The sequence below is a fragment of the Clupea harengus genome, chromosome 10 (genome assembly GCF_900700415.2).
Source record: "Clupea harengus chromosome 10, Ch_v2.0.2, whole genome shotgun sequence".
Taxonomy (NCBI): Eukaryota; Metazoa; Chordata; class Actinopteri; order Clupeiformes; family Clupeidae; genus Clupea; species Clupea harengus.
This window is the reverse complement of record NC_045161.1, coordinates 23570528-23586926: the sequence shown is the minus strand read 5'-3', so window position 1 is coordinate 23586926 and position 16399 is coordinate 23570528. Positions and strand designations below refer to the sequence as shown.

Here is a 16399-nt window from a genome sequence, read left to right as displayed (position 1 = left end):
GCTTTTGGCTTGACAGTTCCGGGAATTGTGTCGGACGTAGCAACAGTAACTAAGGGGGCGGGGCCCTGGCGATCGGTCAATTAATTTCATGTATTACCCACTAATGTGAACTGTGTACGCGGATGTCTCCAGTTGCCATGGATACAAAATCCCTATAGCAACTAAGCTGCATTCATGGCCAGTCACAATCCAACAAGAGAAGGCTATCACAGCCCTGCATTATCAGGTAGGCTATCACTATGGTGCATGTGGCTTTTCACTAAACACAGCGTTGAGTGAAACATAAAACATGTCTGATTTGAAAGGCGCAGCCTTTTTATGCCAAACTGGGTACTCGATGGATAAAACTGGGCGCCAGTGGCTACGCACTGTTCTGTCCATTTCTGTTTTCCAAAAACGACCTCGTCCGCCACTGACCCTCTCAGTCTGCAGTGAAAGTGAAGTTAAAACGGCATATAGCATCCCTCAGAACCAAGCTACCTACAAAAAGGGCCTAATGTAGTCTGGCTGCCTGAGGTAAAATGCCCTACTGGAGCAGTGGTGGAAAAATTGTTTGCAAGTGGAGAAACTTGTTGAACGTTTCCATTTTTGTGATCATCGTTCATTCGGCCATGGTTTTGTAGGCCCACTCGATGAATGAATGGTGTGAGTGTTATGAATGGACCAAGAACACGAAATGACTCATCTGCCCACACGCGGATGAGGCAGCGGGACGGTGCAATCTTCCAAAGAAAGAAGTGGAAATACAGACACATTGAAGCTGTCCTTGAGAGGGGTATACATAGACCACTAACTGGTGATATAATCTGAGATGTTTTGTTCATTTTACAGTGCATGTTCCCGCGGTGTATAGCTGTCCGTGACAGTACAGTCATAAAGCTGTCAAAACCCTACAGCCCGCCTTCAATCCTCGCCCTATAAGCTGGTCTAAAATGGGTTCTTCTGACCTCTTGACCACTAAGGATGCGACACAGACCTGTTGATATTGAGATAAAATTTTCAAATCACAGAACAGGTTCGAAAATATTTCTACATTTATGGTCGGACTGACGTCAGAACATCCCCTGATCAGTTACTCAAACCAGTCTCTGCCAACAGTATGTGACGGCGCCTCAAGCGGTAGGCGTACGTTTCATTAATAAGGATCTAGGCGCGCGGTTAGACAGGCGAGCGTATTTCGGTGGATCAGATGAGTAGACCGGGAGCCTTGCCCAGCCTCTTCATGCTCAGAAATGCAATGGCCATGCTGTCGCTGTAGACACCTTGAGCTCCAGTAGCTACACTCGTTTGAGACCAAGACGCAAATTTAGCGGCTAAATGATTTGGCGGCATCATTTTTACTGTTCCATGGTAAGTCAAATCAATGATTGACCGTGATTCTCGAGCTACTGGAGTGAAAATAGCCTAATGCCTAACGTCAATAGTTGTTGCTTCATTACATGTCGATGTGGATGGATATGAAGTAATAATGATGATGATGATTTTGAACTTGACTGTGTTCTCAAAATGCTTTGAATGTCTACGAATGGTGATGATTTTGCGTAAAACTGCCAGTTGTGAATTTGCCAATGAAGTTATAGACTGCCATAGATTTCCCCGATAAGAGATGCATGAAAATTAACGATTTTACTAGTGTGATAACAGTAATAGGTTATGGTCCGCGACTCGAGGTGTTAGATAAGTGGGCTATAGTCTGGCTATGAACGAATTGTGCAAACTTGAGAAAGCGTGAGAAATCTGATATCAAGTGATAAACCAATTATTTTTACATTTCATTTGAATGAAATCCGTAATTTTGTCTGGAGTCTCGTTTCCGATGTTTGAATAGCCTACATTTACTGTGTAGGCGAAATGGTTAACATGTAGTTTCATTTAATTGCTCTCTTTGAGTGTCATTGATTTCTAAACCTGAGGATACAGCAATCAGTAAGTTAGACGTTGTCTACACTAACACTAATGTAATCTAGACTTTGACCTGATGTGGCTGTCAGTTCTTTATTGTTTGCAAAGAAGTAGTCTAGTTACCAGAGTGATATTACTATCCAAGTCCACACTAAATAAGACTTTTATGGTACCTAATTGTCTTGCTGGTCGTTCCCTTATTTACTTACCTTGTAGTAAACTGTATAGTCATATGCCTATCCTAATTTATTTTTTTCAGATTTTAATATTGCATGGGCTCTTCAAATATATGCCTGCTGCTCTAAAAGGCCTCTCAAGGATAATCAGGTAGAGAGGCATTGGTCGCCAGAGCATGCCACATCCCCTTAAGGTACCATTTCACACGAGTTGGTTGCCAGAGCACGCCACATCCCCATAAGGTACCATTTCACACGAGTTGGTTGCCAGAGCACGCCACATCCCCATAAGGTACCATTTCACACGAGTTGGTTGCCAGAGCATGCCACATCCCCATAAGGTACCATTTCACACAAGTGCTTCACGTTGTGCTGTCTCTCACAGGCTGCGTCACATGCCCAGCGTGGCTAGTGCTTCTGGTGCCCAGTGCTGTCGCAGGCCTTGAGAAGATCGCCACAAACTGCTGCCATGGTCCTTCCCGACAAGACCGTCAGGACCTCAGTCCCCAAGAAGGTGTCCAGGAAGCGGAAGCTGCGTCCCCAGGGCCTGCCCTCCCCGGCTCTGTGCTGCGCCTGCGGGCTCTGCATCATGTTGGCCGGCATTAACATCACCCTTGTGGGGGCCTTCGCGTTCGGCAAGTTCATGCCCACCCAGAACCCGCCCATCATCATCGGCCCCCTGTTGCTGCTGGTGGCGCTGTCTTTCTTCGCGGCGTGCTGCGTGTGCAGCCGGCGACCCCCGGCGCACTCGTCCCGGGGGAAATCGGGCGCCGGCGGCGGCGACAGCTGGGGGCTGATGCGCATGGGCGGGGCGGCCTTTGAGATGGAGACGAGCGAGCACACACTGCAGGACACCACCGCCGTGCAGCTCAGCCCCACCAACTCCCTCTGTTCCTCCCACAAGTCCAGCCCCACCCGCGAGACGCCCGCCAGTGACTTGCCCCGCCAGCTGCTCGCCACAGAGCTGAACAACTCGCCGATGGTCGCCGACGGTCTGATTGGAGAAGCCAACTGTCAGGAACATGTAGCTGTTGAACAGGGTCCGGCACACGACGCCTCTGACACATAGCGTGGTCACAGCGCATGGGTGTCTTCACATCCAGGAGAATCACACTTTTTCTCAAGCAGTCTGGCTTGACCTAGAGTCTTTGGCAAAGTAAAAAGAACTGTGATGGGCCTTTAAAATATCACAAAGGTTCAGAACAGGAGTCGTTTACGAGGGAAAGGTATACATAGCTAAAAAAAACAGGCATGAAATTACTTATCACACTTGATTTAGGCAGCAGATTTCAAACATCTTGGTAAAGGAGGGTGAGAAAAAAATGGAAGCCTGTGAAAGCAAGAAAGTGTGTGACAGAGAGATGACTGTGTTGCCTGAATTATCCTCAAACATTTTCAAATTGGCCTTAGTAACCCCCCTTTTCTGTTGTGCTGCTGACTGAAGAACTGGGACATTTTCTTGTCTGTGAATCATTGGCTCACCATGTCAACCTGACCCAACAGCGGGGCGGGGCGGGGCGGGAATAGCCCCTCAGCAATGATTACTCGTGGACTTTTGAGACAGGAACATCATCTGATACAAGCCCTTGGAAATAGGAGGACATTATACATTTTGTGAGAAAAACAAGGTTCCTCTGTGCCTCCTTATTTGATGCCAAGCAGTGGTGAAATTGGACTGCTTTCAGATGACACTGCTCAGGAGACCTGACATTATCTGTCTGTGTCACACATAGAAGACACAGAGAATGCAAGCAAAACATGATTCTGTGTGAACACAGAATATGACGTGATGCTCACTGAAGGAAAGATGGTAACTTAACTTTATTTTGAAACAGGGATGATTGAAGATATTCACCCAAAAAATTGAAAAATAAATGTTTCCTGTTTCCTTTTCTTGTGTTGTACTGCCTTGCTGTCGTGAGAGCATTTTCTTCCTACTCTTTTGTTTGCCTTGTATTTTATTTATTTATTTATACATGTTTTATACTTGTATTGAGAGTGTGCTGGCTAAATTTGTGATTGTTTGATGGTCATATACACTTCTAATTCTATTATTGATTATGCATTGATTAATATCAAAATGTCTTACAAAGCATAACTGCTTAGAGCATGCAATGTCTATGTATGTGTTAAGTTCTTTGTTTCAAAACAGTTAATAAAAACTCCATGAGAAAGACATACTGTGTTTTGGTGATACAAGTCTAGCCTGCTGGGATGGTGAGAGACACATAATGATGAAATCATCTCTAGTCATATTGACAAGCGGTAATGGCTGGAAATTGTGTTAGGGACAATCTTTTAATTGAATGATGGCCTAAATGACATGAGTGAGAATGAGACAGAGTAATGAGAGCTCAGACGTTACCATCCACACAATGGATATTCCACGAGGTCAGATTGCAGCTTCATCAAATTTGTCACAAATGAAAAGGCACTGTTCTATACAACCTCCTTAGTGCGAGCTGCCCACGTTTGTGCTGGATGGGCTGACACGTTGTCGCGCTAGTCTCATCTTATCGTGGAGAAACCTCTGCGGGGACGGCAAACACAGAGCCGTGTTTACCCTCAATTACTCCAGCAAAGCCCCCATCCGCAAACACTGTTAAACAACCACCGTTCCCCTGATCCGCCGGTTTCCTGCTAGTCATCAAAACGTTATGTCAACTTTGTGCTAACAGCCACCAACACATTGAAAACATCCCCAAATAAAATCATCAGAGATTATTATTTAACACACCTTGTGAAGATATAACGTTATTAATAGTTGTGATAACTACCTCACTCTCCACTGTTGTTCCAATGCTGGGACAGAACAGACAGGTGGCCATGGTGAATATGCATAGCCATGTAAGCCAGAGGCAGATGTTCTCACACTAAACACACATATATAGAGAACTAATGCAACAGCAACATCATGACAGGATAACTTGGGAGGATGGAGAGCACTATGGAACACACTGACCTAAATTTCAATCCCAGTCCGTGTCACATGATTCCAAAACAGAATCATGAAAGACATGCTTTACTGTAGATCTGAGGCAACTCAGTCACCGTGGTTTCCCACTGTCATTGTCTAGCAGCAAGGCATGAGCTGGACTATTCTGGGAAAACAAAGAGTTGGGCATTATTACCCATATGCTCTTTGCTTCCCCACCCCCCCCCCCCCTACCCACAGGTGAATGATAGGATCATTGTAGGATCAGATTTCCCTGGGGAGCAGGTAGCCCTTTCTATCCCTGATCACTGAACACCTGCACTGGCACTGCCTCCCTCCCTGTGTGCGTGTGTCATTTAGTCTGCTGGAACACTCAGGAAACTCCTGCGTCTGATGGCTGAAATGGAGCCCCATGGCTAAAGCCAGCCGTGTTTGATATGAACCGAAGGAGAACGAAGGGGAATAATGAATCTGTTTTGCAATCCTCAGTGACAGCAAATAACCGTGTTTACCTCGAAAAGGAGCCCATATTAGCATATCCAGCAGCAATGAAATGTGACCCTCCCAGAGGGCCGTAATTGCCTGTAATAAATTCATGAGGCTGTACAGTGACCCCCCCGTCGCTTGATGTTATTTGGTTTATTACAAAGCAGTGATTTGTGTTTTTAATAACACTGGGATGTCTCGCTGAAGGCCGGGGCACAGGCAAAGAATGTGTCCTTACACGACTCTGGCAACAGCTTGCTTTGTGTCAGCCATTTGTTCTGGGTCTGGATAAAAGTGTGAAATCCAATCAACGGTCACTGAATAAACTAAAACTGGGACATATGTCTTCAAAAGTGTTTACAAGTAAATAAAATAAGCAAATGATCCCAAGAAGCACACAAATGATGAAAATCTGTACTGTAAGCCACTTTCGATAAGAACATCTGCTAAATGAATAAATGCAAATGTAAATGAATATGAATACGTTTGTGACAATGTTGAATGATTATGATACCACACCCAGCATGTGAGAGAGCCTGGTGTGAAATAATTTAAGCACAACTTGTAGTGCTAGACAAATTCCACTAGGGTGCAGTATATCCTTTCTGATGCATGCCAGATGACTTCCATGTCCAGATTCCTCAGAAGCTCTGTCCATCACTGAGATAGATAGCTTGCAGAAATACCCATCAAAATCTGCTTAAGCCAAGCAAAAAACATAAGTCCTGTCTTTCTGTCTAGCATTATCCAGATCCTGGAAATAGCTGAGTCTGCCCATCCAGACATTTACTAAATGCGTAAAATGCAAGGAAAAGTGGCGCTTTGAAGTATTTCTCCACAATCTCCTTTTCCCCCCACAAATATGAGACTGATTGAGATCCATCCACTGCCACACTCAGGTTAATGTTTGTAAAAATGCCATTTTTTTATTGTGTTTTCCTCGCTCGGTGTATGAACTGGAACGGCTAAGGGCCAACCCTGGGCCGGATGAGGGCCAGGTCTGTCTCCGTGTCTGCAGCCCTCTGGGGCGCGTCCTCCTCCTTTTGACTTCTTCATTTTGAAAGGCTCCCTGTCCATAAGAGCGGCCCGCGTCGCAGACCTCGCGTGGCCCGTGCACACACACACACACACACACACACACACACACACACACACACACACACACACACACACACACACACACACACACACACACACACACACACACACACACACACACACACACACATATCCACACACATATACACATGTTCACGTTGCATTATCTTCACTCAGAATACACTGGAAGAGCTCTGGGACAAATTCCCACCAGATCAGGACACGTTGTGTTTCAGTCTCTGTTGTCATCTGGCACTCATCCTTCTTATTTTGACCTCCTATATCTGAAGGGCTCCCTGCTCATACGGACGGCTTGTGTGGCAGAGGAGTTTGGCCCTTGCACGTACACACACGTGCTCTTTATTTGATCAGACATCCAAAAGCTTCTACAAACTTGCGTCTCTCTCTGTCTCTCTCTTTTTTTCCCCGTCCGCCACGCAATGTCCTTCCCGTGGGAAATACAGGATCGACGCGCCGGAATGGAACGACGGCAAGGTGAAGGCCGTCCTCTCTGAAGCGCCGTGGACACAATCAGTAGCGCAGATGAGCTAAAACAGTGTCCATTAAGTTCCCTTAATGTGTTTTATGGTTGAGAGTCTAACCTAAATACCAAGGTTTCAGTGGTACAAAATGCACCGTGTGTGGTTCCCTTTTAACCCATAGAGGAACTTGCATTTGTATTTACCTCTAATAGGCTTTAAAGGGGCGAATCTCTCAGGGGGTCTCTAAAGTGGTACCAGGGGGATCCATTATAAAATTAGGGAAGAATTTTGCTTCTAATTAATTCCTTGGTTAAATTAAACACAGGTACATTTTTAACAGCTAATCCTGTTCATTTCTGGTGGATGAACAATGTATAGAGCTGATATTGTGATACTACAATTTAAAGTAAGAGTATACGTGGTGATATATATACCTACAAATAAAATACAAATTAAATCATCAAGCCTGGGAGGTATTTAGCATGAAAAACTCTAAAGACAATTGATTCAATTTAATCAACACTAACTACATACCTCCTACCCTCCAAAAAATAACTGAAATATTAATTAAAATCATTCATTTGCTGAGTGAAATATTCCTACCTCTGTTCCGTGAATTAAATTAATTCTTAGCTTCAATATTTTGGCTGTAATCATTCATGTTTGTTAATTCTCAATATACACATGTAATTGCATGGGTATGTTCTTTTCAAGCCTTTTCTCATAAAATTAGTGTTGCTTGATTCTTACTATTGCCAACCCATTCAAAGGTGCACTTACACAAGAAGTGTATCATTTCAGTAGAATAGAGACATTTTACGGCACATTTAGGCAAATCACCTTTAATTTATTCAGGATCAAGTAGCTGTGTAATTGTTTTTAATTGTGATTGCAATTCCATTGTAATTTAAATGTAACTGTGATTGAGACAAATTCAAGGATGAGGATGACTTTGCATGGCAGAGCTCAACTTTCATGTTTTTGTGTGAAGGTATTTGGTACAGTGAGCACTGACACGCCGGTTGTAAAAACAAATGACACCTTTGTCTTGTCACAATAATCCTAATCTATCTCTTGAAAAGAAGGGATATTAAATCGTGCGGGGGTGGATACTGCCAGCTCTTGATAAATGTACAAGCGGTCACCAAAACCTGAATCCGACATTATGTTCTAATAGCTGATTGCTCTATTAATTTCTCGCCTCGGCCTGTCCCCTGCCTCCTCTTAATGTGAAACTAGTAATATGTTGTCCCCGATTAGTATAGACACAGAGTGACAGTTGCCTCTGCTCAAGGTATTTCGGAGACATAATTCATTCATAAAGCCAGAAATGCGCTCGTTTGTCACCCCCATTTTCCTGTCCTCTCCTTTCACAGTCTCCGACTCCTCCGGGTAGGGGGTGTGGGGTGTGGGGGGGTCGGAGCAGGGAGGTGGGAATTCAGGAGTGGGATGGGGAAATGGTGGTAGCGGAGGTGGTGGTGGTGAGGGAGGGGGGGGTGAGAGGGTTTGGTTGAGTGGGGGGGGGCCGGGGGTTGGATAGGTTCTCTCGCTGATGTATTAGTTGGCATATGCAAGCAATGAATTATCAAGGAAAAGGAGTCAATTATCCACTCCTTAAAAGGAGGTCTGGGCTTGGGTGGCCTAGGGGGCCCTTCCTGAATTTACAAAATCATTTCATGGAGAGGCGTGCATAAGAACTCAGGGAGTATTGGCGAGGGGAGGAACGCACACACACACACACACACACACACACACACACACACACACACACACACACAGACGCAGGCACACACACATCCTGGCCTTCTCCTGTCTCCTTAGCTAACCAGGGCAGGAGGAACGTTTTGAACTTCTCAGTAATAATCCATTTTTATACACACCTACCCGTCTGACTGATTCGGCTGAGCTGGAATAGCCTGGCCGTGACTGGCAGCCATTTTGCCATGTCCCAATTCTCTCCTCTGCTTTCCATCAAATCAAAATGGGGCTCTGATTGACTGCGCCCTGCCTAATGGAGTGGATGGCAAATGGAATATCGAATAGCCTTTTTTAGTCCCCAGTTACCTTGCCTTGTCATTTTCTCCATTATTGGGCTGTTCTTTTTTTCTCCCTTTTTTTCTCAACTTTCCCCCCCTCATATCGCAGGCCAAGTGGCTACGCTGGTGTTGCCAGCCTGGCCTCTCTGACAAGCACCTCAGATGTGTGTGTGTGTGTGTGTGTGAGTGTGTGTGAGTGTGTGTGAGTGTGCATGGAGGGAGTGGGGGCATGGCCCCTCCACTGACTGACGCGGCTGACACTTAAGGAAATGAGGTCATTAGACAGAATTACAGGGGGTTTTGATGGCTCTGTAATGGGTTTTAATGCAGGAATTTAACATGGGAGCCCACCGGGGACAGGGCTTGATGCGTGGGCAGACAGGTCTTCGCGCACGGCGAATAAAGGCGGGAATTCTCCTGGGCTCGCCAGACGAGAGCGCCGCGGGGAGACGAGGAGAGGAGGTGAAGAGAGGAGAGGAGAGGAGAGGAGAGGACACGGCTCTAAAAATAAAGCATCAAGAAAACGGCAGCGGATAACCACCCCGCCACCACCCAGCGGCTAAGGCCTGGAAAGTTCTACGGTGGACGGATGACCTCATTATCTGACCTTTCACATCGCTGCCCCTATGCACTGTTCTGTACCGAGAGCCCTTCTTCAGAGCCTGTGCTATGCTGAATGAATTCATCACCGCGTGTCACCGTATGTGATGAGACTGTTTTATGAAACTGGCTAAATATCCAAATGCAAAGAGCCAAAAATGGAACGTGTGAGACGGTGCACAGTTGTGTCATTAAAAAACTGAGGGGATGATTGTTGGGGGGAAAAAAATGGAGGATGGTAAGAGGATTGGGTTTGTGGAAGAACTGAGGTGACCTGACAGTGCTGTGAATCCTGTTCTTACCCTACATTACAGTACAATTGTTCGCCACATTCCCCCAGTCAAGATGCATCCTGTGGTATGATGATCTTAACTTTCAAAAACTGGATTTAAAAAAAGGCAATCAGATTAGAAATTCTTAAGCAGTATGGCATGGTAATAAAAACACACTGAGATAGTCTGGTGCGAGTTTTTAAAAAGTATAAAAAAAACAGTGAAAGAAAGAGAGAAAACAAAAGCTTGAGTCCAAGTTCAGCCAGAATATCCATGCGTCTACCCGATGAGGATCAGTATAGTGTTTAAGCCAGGGCATTGTTATGCGTTTGCGTTCTATCTGGGCTGTCAGCCAGCATCCTTATCCTGCCAGTTCTCAAAGAGAGACATAGTTCACCTCAACGCCCGTCTCATTCCCCATTAAAACCAATGGCACTCTTTACGGCCCGCCTGAAACCCACATGAATAGGTAGTCTGACAGCCGAGATGGTGGTCTGGAGGCGAGGACAGCCCATTTCCGCCTCGGCCGCGTGAAATAGAGCCCGTTTTCAGAGCCGCTTACACGGGCGATGCAGGCCCTCTTTACAGCTACTCTGCTCCTCTGAGATCACTCTGTGGCCAGAGACACAAATCATCCCATAAAATGTCCACACAGATCGCAACATCCATACCTCCAGGCAAACATGTGTAACAAAAGACGCCTATAAAACTGCCACAAAACATATTACACACTGTCACCCGCTGCCCAGTGATGGTCCAATGTACGCACTTGGGAAAGGACCGGGGAAAAGAGAATGGCACTTTTGATAATTGACTTGGCTTCACTTCCAAACCTCATTGTTATATTAACTGATTCATTGAAGACCAGTTGTATTGATCACTTAACTTTCCTTGCACTGCTGTCTCTATTTGACTTTGGGCTTGACTTCCTCTACATATTGTCTATCTTTTGCCATCACTACCAAGAGGGCTGGAATTTGTTACTGAAAGTCTCTCATAACAGCTGAATATCAACTTTTTTAAATTCACTGACACTCAACATTCAGTGTTAAGTGTCATACGCATACATAATCTGTGCTTACTGGTCCAATAAATGAATTCCCAGGAATGTAAAAAAGACAGAAAATATTCACTGCGCATGCAGTGCCATTATAAAGGATTTTATGAAGGCTTTATAAATGCTTTGTACAGTGAAGCTGGACACATGCTACCTTACAATTCTTAAAAAATACATTCATTAAATTAGTGAAATGTGGATAATTAACGAGTTATTAAGTCATCAAATAGTCTTTCATGTCAATTGAAAGACTGCATTGTGAAGAAAAAAAAAGCTTCTCTGTTTCTTAGAATTTTTCGCCCCGTTCCTCTCTCTGTGGTGTTCCGGAATGTGCTGACAACGGAACCAAGAACTGCATACTGTCCTGAACACCGCAGATCCTGACGAAATAACATACCTTGCAAAATGGAACAACAAAGAGAACTCTGGTCTACCGGGCCACATTTGTGGAGGCTTACGCCGGTGAAAGGATGCTGAACACAAGAGACAGTTACACATATGAATGAGCACAATGTAGGAACTATGGAGCAATTATAACCATTTCATTTTGTGAATGTTAGCCGCGGCGGTTTGCATTGAGAGGAGATTTATGTAAAATACCCTCTCTGTGAATTCCTTCATTTGTCTTAGAAGTGCCTCTGCGACGATGCTTTTTTTGATTGCATTCAGCGGCAGATCGGATTTGTTTGTTAATCCATTTCCCTCTCCTCTTGTACAGTGCACACAAAGCACTCATTGAGAAACCCAGCACAGAGGGAGAGAGAGAGAGAGAGAGAGAGAGAGAGAGAGAGAGAGAGAGAGAAACTCACACACTCTCTCCCACTGAGAAGGTGTGCCTGATTGCTGCAGAGGGCTTAAGTGACAGGTAAATTGCAAGTTAAGTGGAGAACACAGCCTTTTAACAAGAGGCTTCAGGCTCCTGCAAATCCTCCTTAGTCTCTAATCTGAATACAAAAGGTAGGGGCGGAGGAGATTAAATTTGACCCCTGAATGAGGTGTTTGTTGCAGCTGAGGGCCCGCTCTAGCCTGGGATGAGGGAGCCAGGTTTACGTTTCCCATTGTGCTGTGTGGCGGCGTCTAAAAACAACAGCTCACAATGAGGCCTCTTCACTCGCTAATTTTCCTGCGGGACAAAAGAAAACCTTGAGCCGTTGGCTCCATCCCTCAACACCCCCCCCCCATTACCCCCTAACCCCCCCTACGTCCCACCCCACTCGCCAACCCTCCTATTTACGGGGGTCTTGAGAAAGCGGCAGGACTGGTGGCAGGCGGCAGGAGAAGAGGGTGACAGAGGGGGGAGGAGGGAGGTGTGTGTGTGTGTGGGGGGGGGCAGGGTTCTAAAGGACTGTTTATTTAATTGCGGATGAAGAGCCATAACGCGGTGCTATTATCGGCTGCGGCTGGGAAACAAATCCAGCTTTCTTCAGCGACGGCATGAAAGGAGAGCCTGGGCCAGGGTGCGGCAGGCAGGCAGGCAGGCAGTCAGGCAGGCAGGCAACGGGAGCACCCCGCGAGAAAGGCGCTTTTGGCTGTCAACGTTTTAGAGGCTTAGAGTCAAACCTATCCGGGCTCAGGAGAGGGAAGTCGGGTGTTAGGGAGGCAGAATGACTCGTGATAGAAGGTGTTTGCGGCTCAAGTCGAGGGGAATCGTCTTCGCTCGTGGGATGAGGCAGGGCCTAATTGATTCTCTGAAGTTTCCCGTCGCCGGCTGCGATTACAGGTACGTCTGGATTAAAAAAAAAAAAAAAAAAACATGGATCCAGGTTAAGAGATGTAAAGGATTCAAAGCAGGGGAGATGAGGCCTGCCATACATGGTTTAGAGAGAAAACACAACCGCTGGGGGAGTTGTGTGTGTGTGTGTGAACATATCAATATCTACACCTGTGTGCATGAGTGTGTGTGTGTGTACCTGTGTGTGAGATGACAGTGTCTCCATGAGTTAGAGTTAGTCAGTCATCCATGCATCTCACTCTCACCACGCCATTGCCTCGGGGTGCCTGTCCTCCCTCCCCACTGACCGCAGCGCTAAGACTGACTGCAGAAAAACAGCAAAGCCACTGACCTGCCTTTACTAGGGGAAGCTTATTTTTCCTCCTCCTGCTCCTGCTCCTTCCCAAGTCCAGGCCCTTGGACCAGAAGAGTTAGAGCGCATATCCTCAGCTAAGCTGTCATGCAGCCGGCTGTAAATGGCTTGTTTAGTGGCAGAGGCCAATTTGGGAGGCGGGAGAGCCATAATTCAGGAGCTATCGATTGGGGCCCGGCCAGGGCGGCTGCAGCTGCCCCCCAGCACTCTCTCCCCTGGCCCCTGATCCTGTAAAGTAATAACGGAACTCGTGTCAGGGCGGTAATTACCATTGATCTGCCGTGACGGTGACAAGTCGGCCAGACGCACCGCCGTGATTCATGCCCCTTCACCGGCGGACGGTGCCCGGTCTGTATACCACTCTTGCCAACCTTTCTCCTCTTTTTGTTTCATTTTCAGCCTTGGTGGGCACACACACACACACACACACACACACACACACACACACACTAACTCAACAGGCAGTGGTGGTGCTGGAGGGGGGGTGATAGAGAGGACCGAGGAGGAGGAAGGAGGAGGAAGGGGGCGGGGGGGGGGGGGGGGGGGGCATGGTCCTGTGGGCTCGGGCACAGCAATCCCACAGCACCAGCTCACCTCCCTCTCCCATCAACCTGGCCGCTGTCAGCGCGTTCAGGGGCACTTTGTCTTACTCGTGGTGTTTTACTGTCAGACTGTTATTAGCTGCTGATGGACTCCCCCACCCCCCTCCCCCCAACCCCCGCCTCACATCACCCCTCCACCCCCCATGACAAACACCCTGTGGGGGAGAAACGACCTCATTTTTAAGAGCATGATTCTTCCATGTTAGAGGCCCGTAAAAAAAAAGCCAAATTTCTGTTCTTTCAGCAGAGCCTCTGCGACACCTTCAGATGTACACGGGCATTTCAGCGCATAACACTGATTCAGTGACACGGGGGGCCTCCCAGTAGGGCCTCCCATCCTTCTGGACAGGATCTGGCCCTGCTCTGGCTGTGTCCCGGCCCTGATCCGGCAGACACATCTATTCCTACCCTGGCTGCCAGATCTCACCATTGCTCTTATCCAGCACACTAGGGCTGTCTGCTTTATCCCCCCCCCCCCACGTCCCTTTTTTTAGTATTCCTCTTTAAGCATAGAAATGATTACTGGCTCTCCATCATAGATCATCTCCGTTAGATCACCTACACCTGGCCCCTGAGCTCCAGCACTTACCCCTGCGTAGCTACCCCACTGTGAGGGGTTTGTCTGAGCCGGCCCTTCTGCTGGGTACCGTGCTGGGGTGGTGGTGGGGGGTAGGGGTAAGAAATCATCTCTCTTTGCATCTGCCCGCTACGCAACCAAGCAGCCGCCCCCACCCTCCGCCCCTCTCCACCCCCATCCGCTGCACCTCTCCTCCAGTGCTCATTTCACTGGATTTACAACCCCAGGCTATACTCCCCCCACTTCACACACATGCACACAGACAGACACACACATACATACACAGACACACACACGCATGCATGTGTGCACACACACACACACACACACATATAGACACTCACACACAGATACTTTACACACTCACGCACACACACACACACACACACACACACACTCACACACATATAGACACTCACACACAGATACTTTACACACTCACTCACGCACACACACACACACACACACACACACACACAGTCTCCTTCCCGATTCAGGGCTGGTGGTGAAAATGAGTTATTTATGATTATTTATGTGGCTTCATGTGGTCACCTGTGGAGAGTTAAGAAAATGCCTTTTATCAGCCTGACAACTCAAAACACTCCCACACAAAGGCTACAGCACTATCTATCTATCCATCTATCTATCTATCTACACGCACATTAATACACACCAATGCAAATAGCAAAGTTGTTCCACCTCGATGTAAAACCTGGCCCTCAGCGTACCTGGCTTATGTGACATTAGCATTCTATTACACGAGTTTAGCGTGAGTTGTTGTTATTAGCTGTTTTAAGTGTTGCCATTGTGATGCAAAGGGCTGTGACTCAGCAGTGGTGTGCAGTGGGACCCCTGAGGCCCCCCTGGGGTTCAAGCTGCATAACCCCCTCTAATGCATAATATGCATATGCAGAGCTAAATGCCTTTTAACTTGCACAAAGTGCTGAAGTGCTAGCCGCTTGAAAATAGAGCACCTTAATAGTTTTAGAAAAGGACACAATAAGCTATCACAAAAGGAAATGACTGGGAAAGCTAGCATTAATCTTGTTGACTTGTGGACTTAATGGCTCATAAATATAGACTGTGGTCTTGGCTTGCTCTCTTCGCCACGAGATGTCGTTGATCTGTGTTCTAGAGTGGGAACAAGAACAAACGATTATTTTGAATATTTCGCGAATAAATATGGGACCCCTTATTCAATTTTTCAAAATACAATATCTTTTTTATGGTTGTCAAAATTGGTATCATCCACCCTTCACGCACCTCTGACATATGGGTACCACTTAGACACATACGGCACATAGATGGGGCGGAGGGGAAGGTGGGGGTGTAAATATTTGAATTTAAATTTCACCCATGGCATTTTGAAAAACTGATGTAGGATATTAACCTATGTAGCGTGTGCATTATGTTTAGATGCATGATGATGGGGCTGGGTTGCGTTGGGATGGGGGAATGTGAGTACACAGTCAGGCCTGGTGTCTCTCCCTGCCCTCACCCTAATGAACCTGATTGATGCTACATCCCCTTTGTAACCTCCGCTCCCGAGATGAAGGGAGAAGAAAGGGAGGAGAGGAGAGGTGGAGGTGGAGGAGTCGAAGGCAGGCAGGCAGGCAGGCAGGCAGGCAATCAGTTTTCTCTTTGTGGGCGTCGGAGCAGTCGACGTGTCACCTGCAGATGAAACCCCATTTCCTCTGATTAAGTCCTCCAAAAATATTCCATTTGTCAGTGTCATGGCCCCCGAGAAGGGCCGCCACTTGCAGCCAGTCATCCGTATCTGTTGACTATGTCGCTCGCCAATTTACATCAGCTCCTGACAACATCATCTCCCTGCTAATGTCCTTCTTGCCTTCTCCGCCTCTCCGTTCCCTCTCTCTCTCTCCCTCTCTCTCTCTCTCTCTCACCCTCTCTCAGTCCACGCGTTCGCCATACCCTATTTTCTCTCTCTCTCTCTCTCTCTCTCTCTCTCTGTCTCCCTCTCTCCCTCTCTCATATTTGCCCTCATTGCAAGGTTGACTGCTGTTGTGTTGGGGGAAAAATGAGAGTGAAAAGAGATAAGACAGCTGGCCCTGTCGCCTTTGTCATTGCTTCT

The 16399-nt window shown here is 46.8% G+C and overlaps 1 protein-coding gene across 5 annotated transcripts; it reads left to right on the top strand.

Annotated features, from left to right (window-relative positions):
- Positions 1-8: 8 nt before the first annotated feature.
- Positions 9-4256, top strand: LOC116222039 (transmembrane protein 275). 5 transcript variants are annotated; one of them, XM_031574464.1, is made up of 2 exons: positions 9-1350; positions 2464-4256. In XM_031574464.1, exon 2 carries the CDS (start codon positions 2548-2550, stop codon positions 3145-3147), a length of 600 nt encoding a protein of 199 aa, XP_031430324.1. In that variant the 5' UTR covers positions 9-1350; positions 2464-2547; the 3' UTR covers positions 3148-4256. The 5 variants fall into 5 exon arrangements, with proteins under 5 accessions (XP_031430324.1, XP_031430321.1, XP_031430323.1 ...); XM_031574461.1 differs by having other exon boundaries at positions 2162-4256; XM_031574463.1 differs by lacking the exon at positions 9-1350 and adding an exon at positions 1374-2229.
- The last annotated feature ends 12143 nt before the right edge of the window (positions 4257-16399 follow it).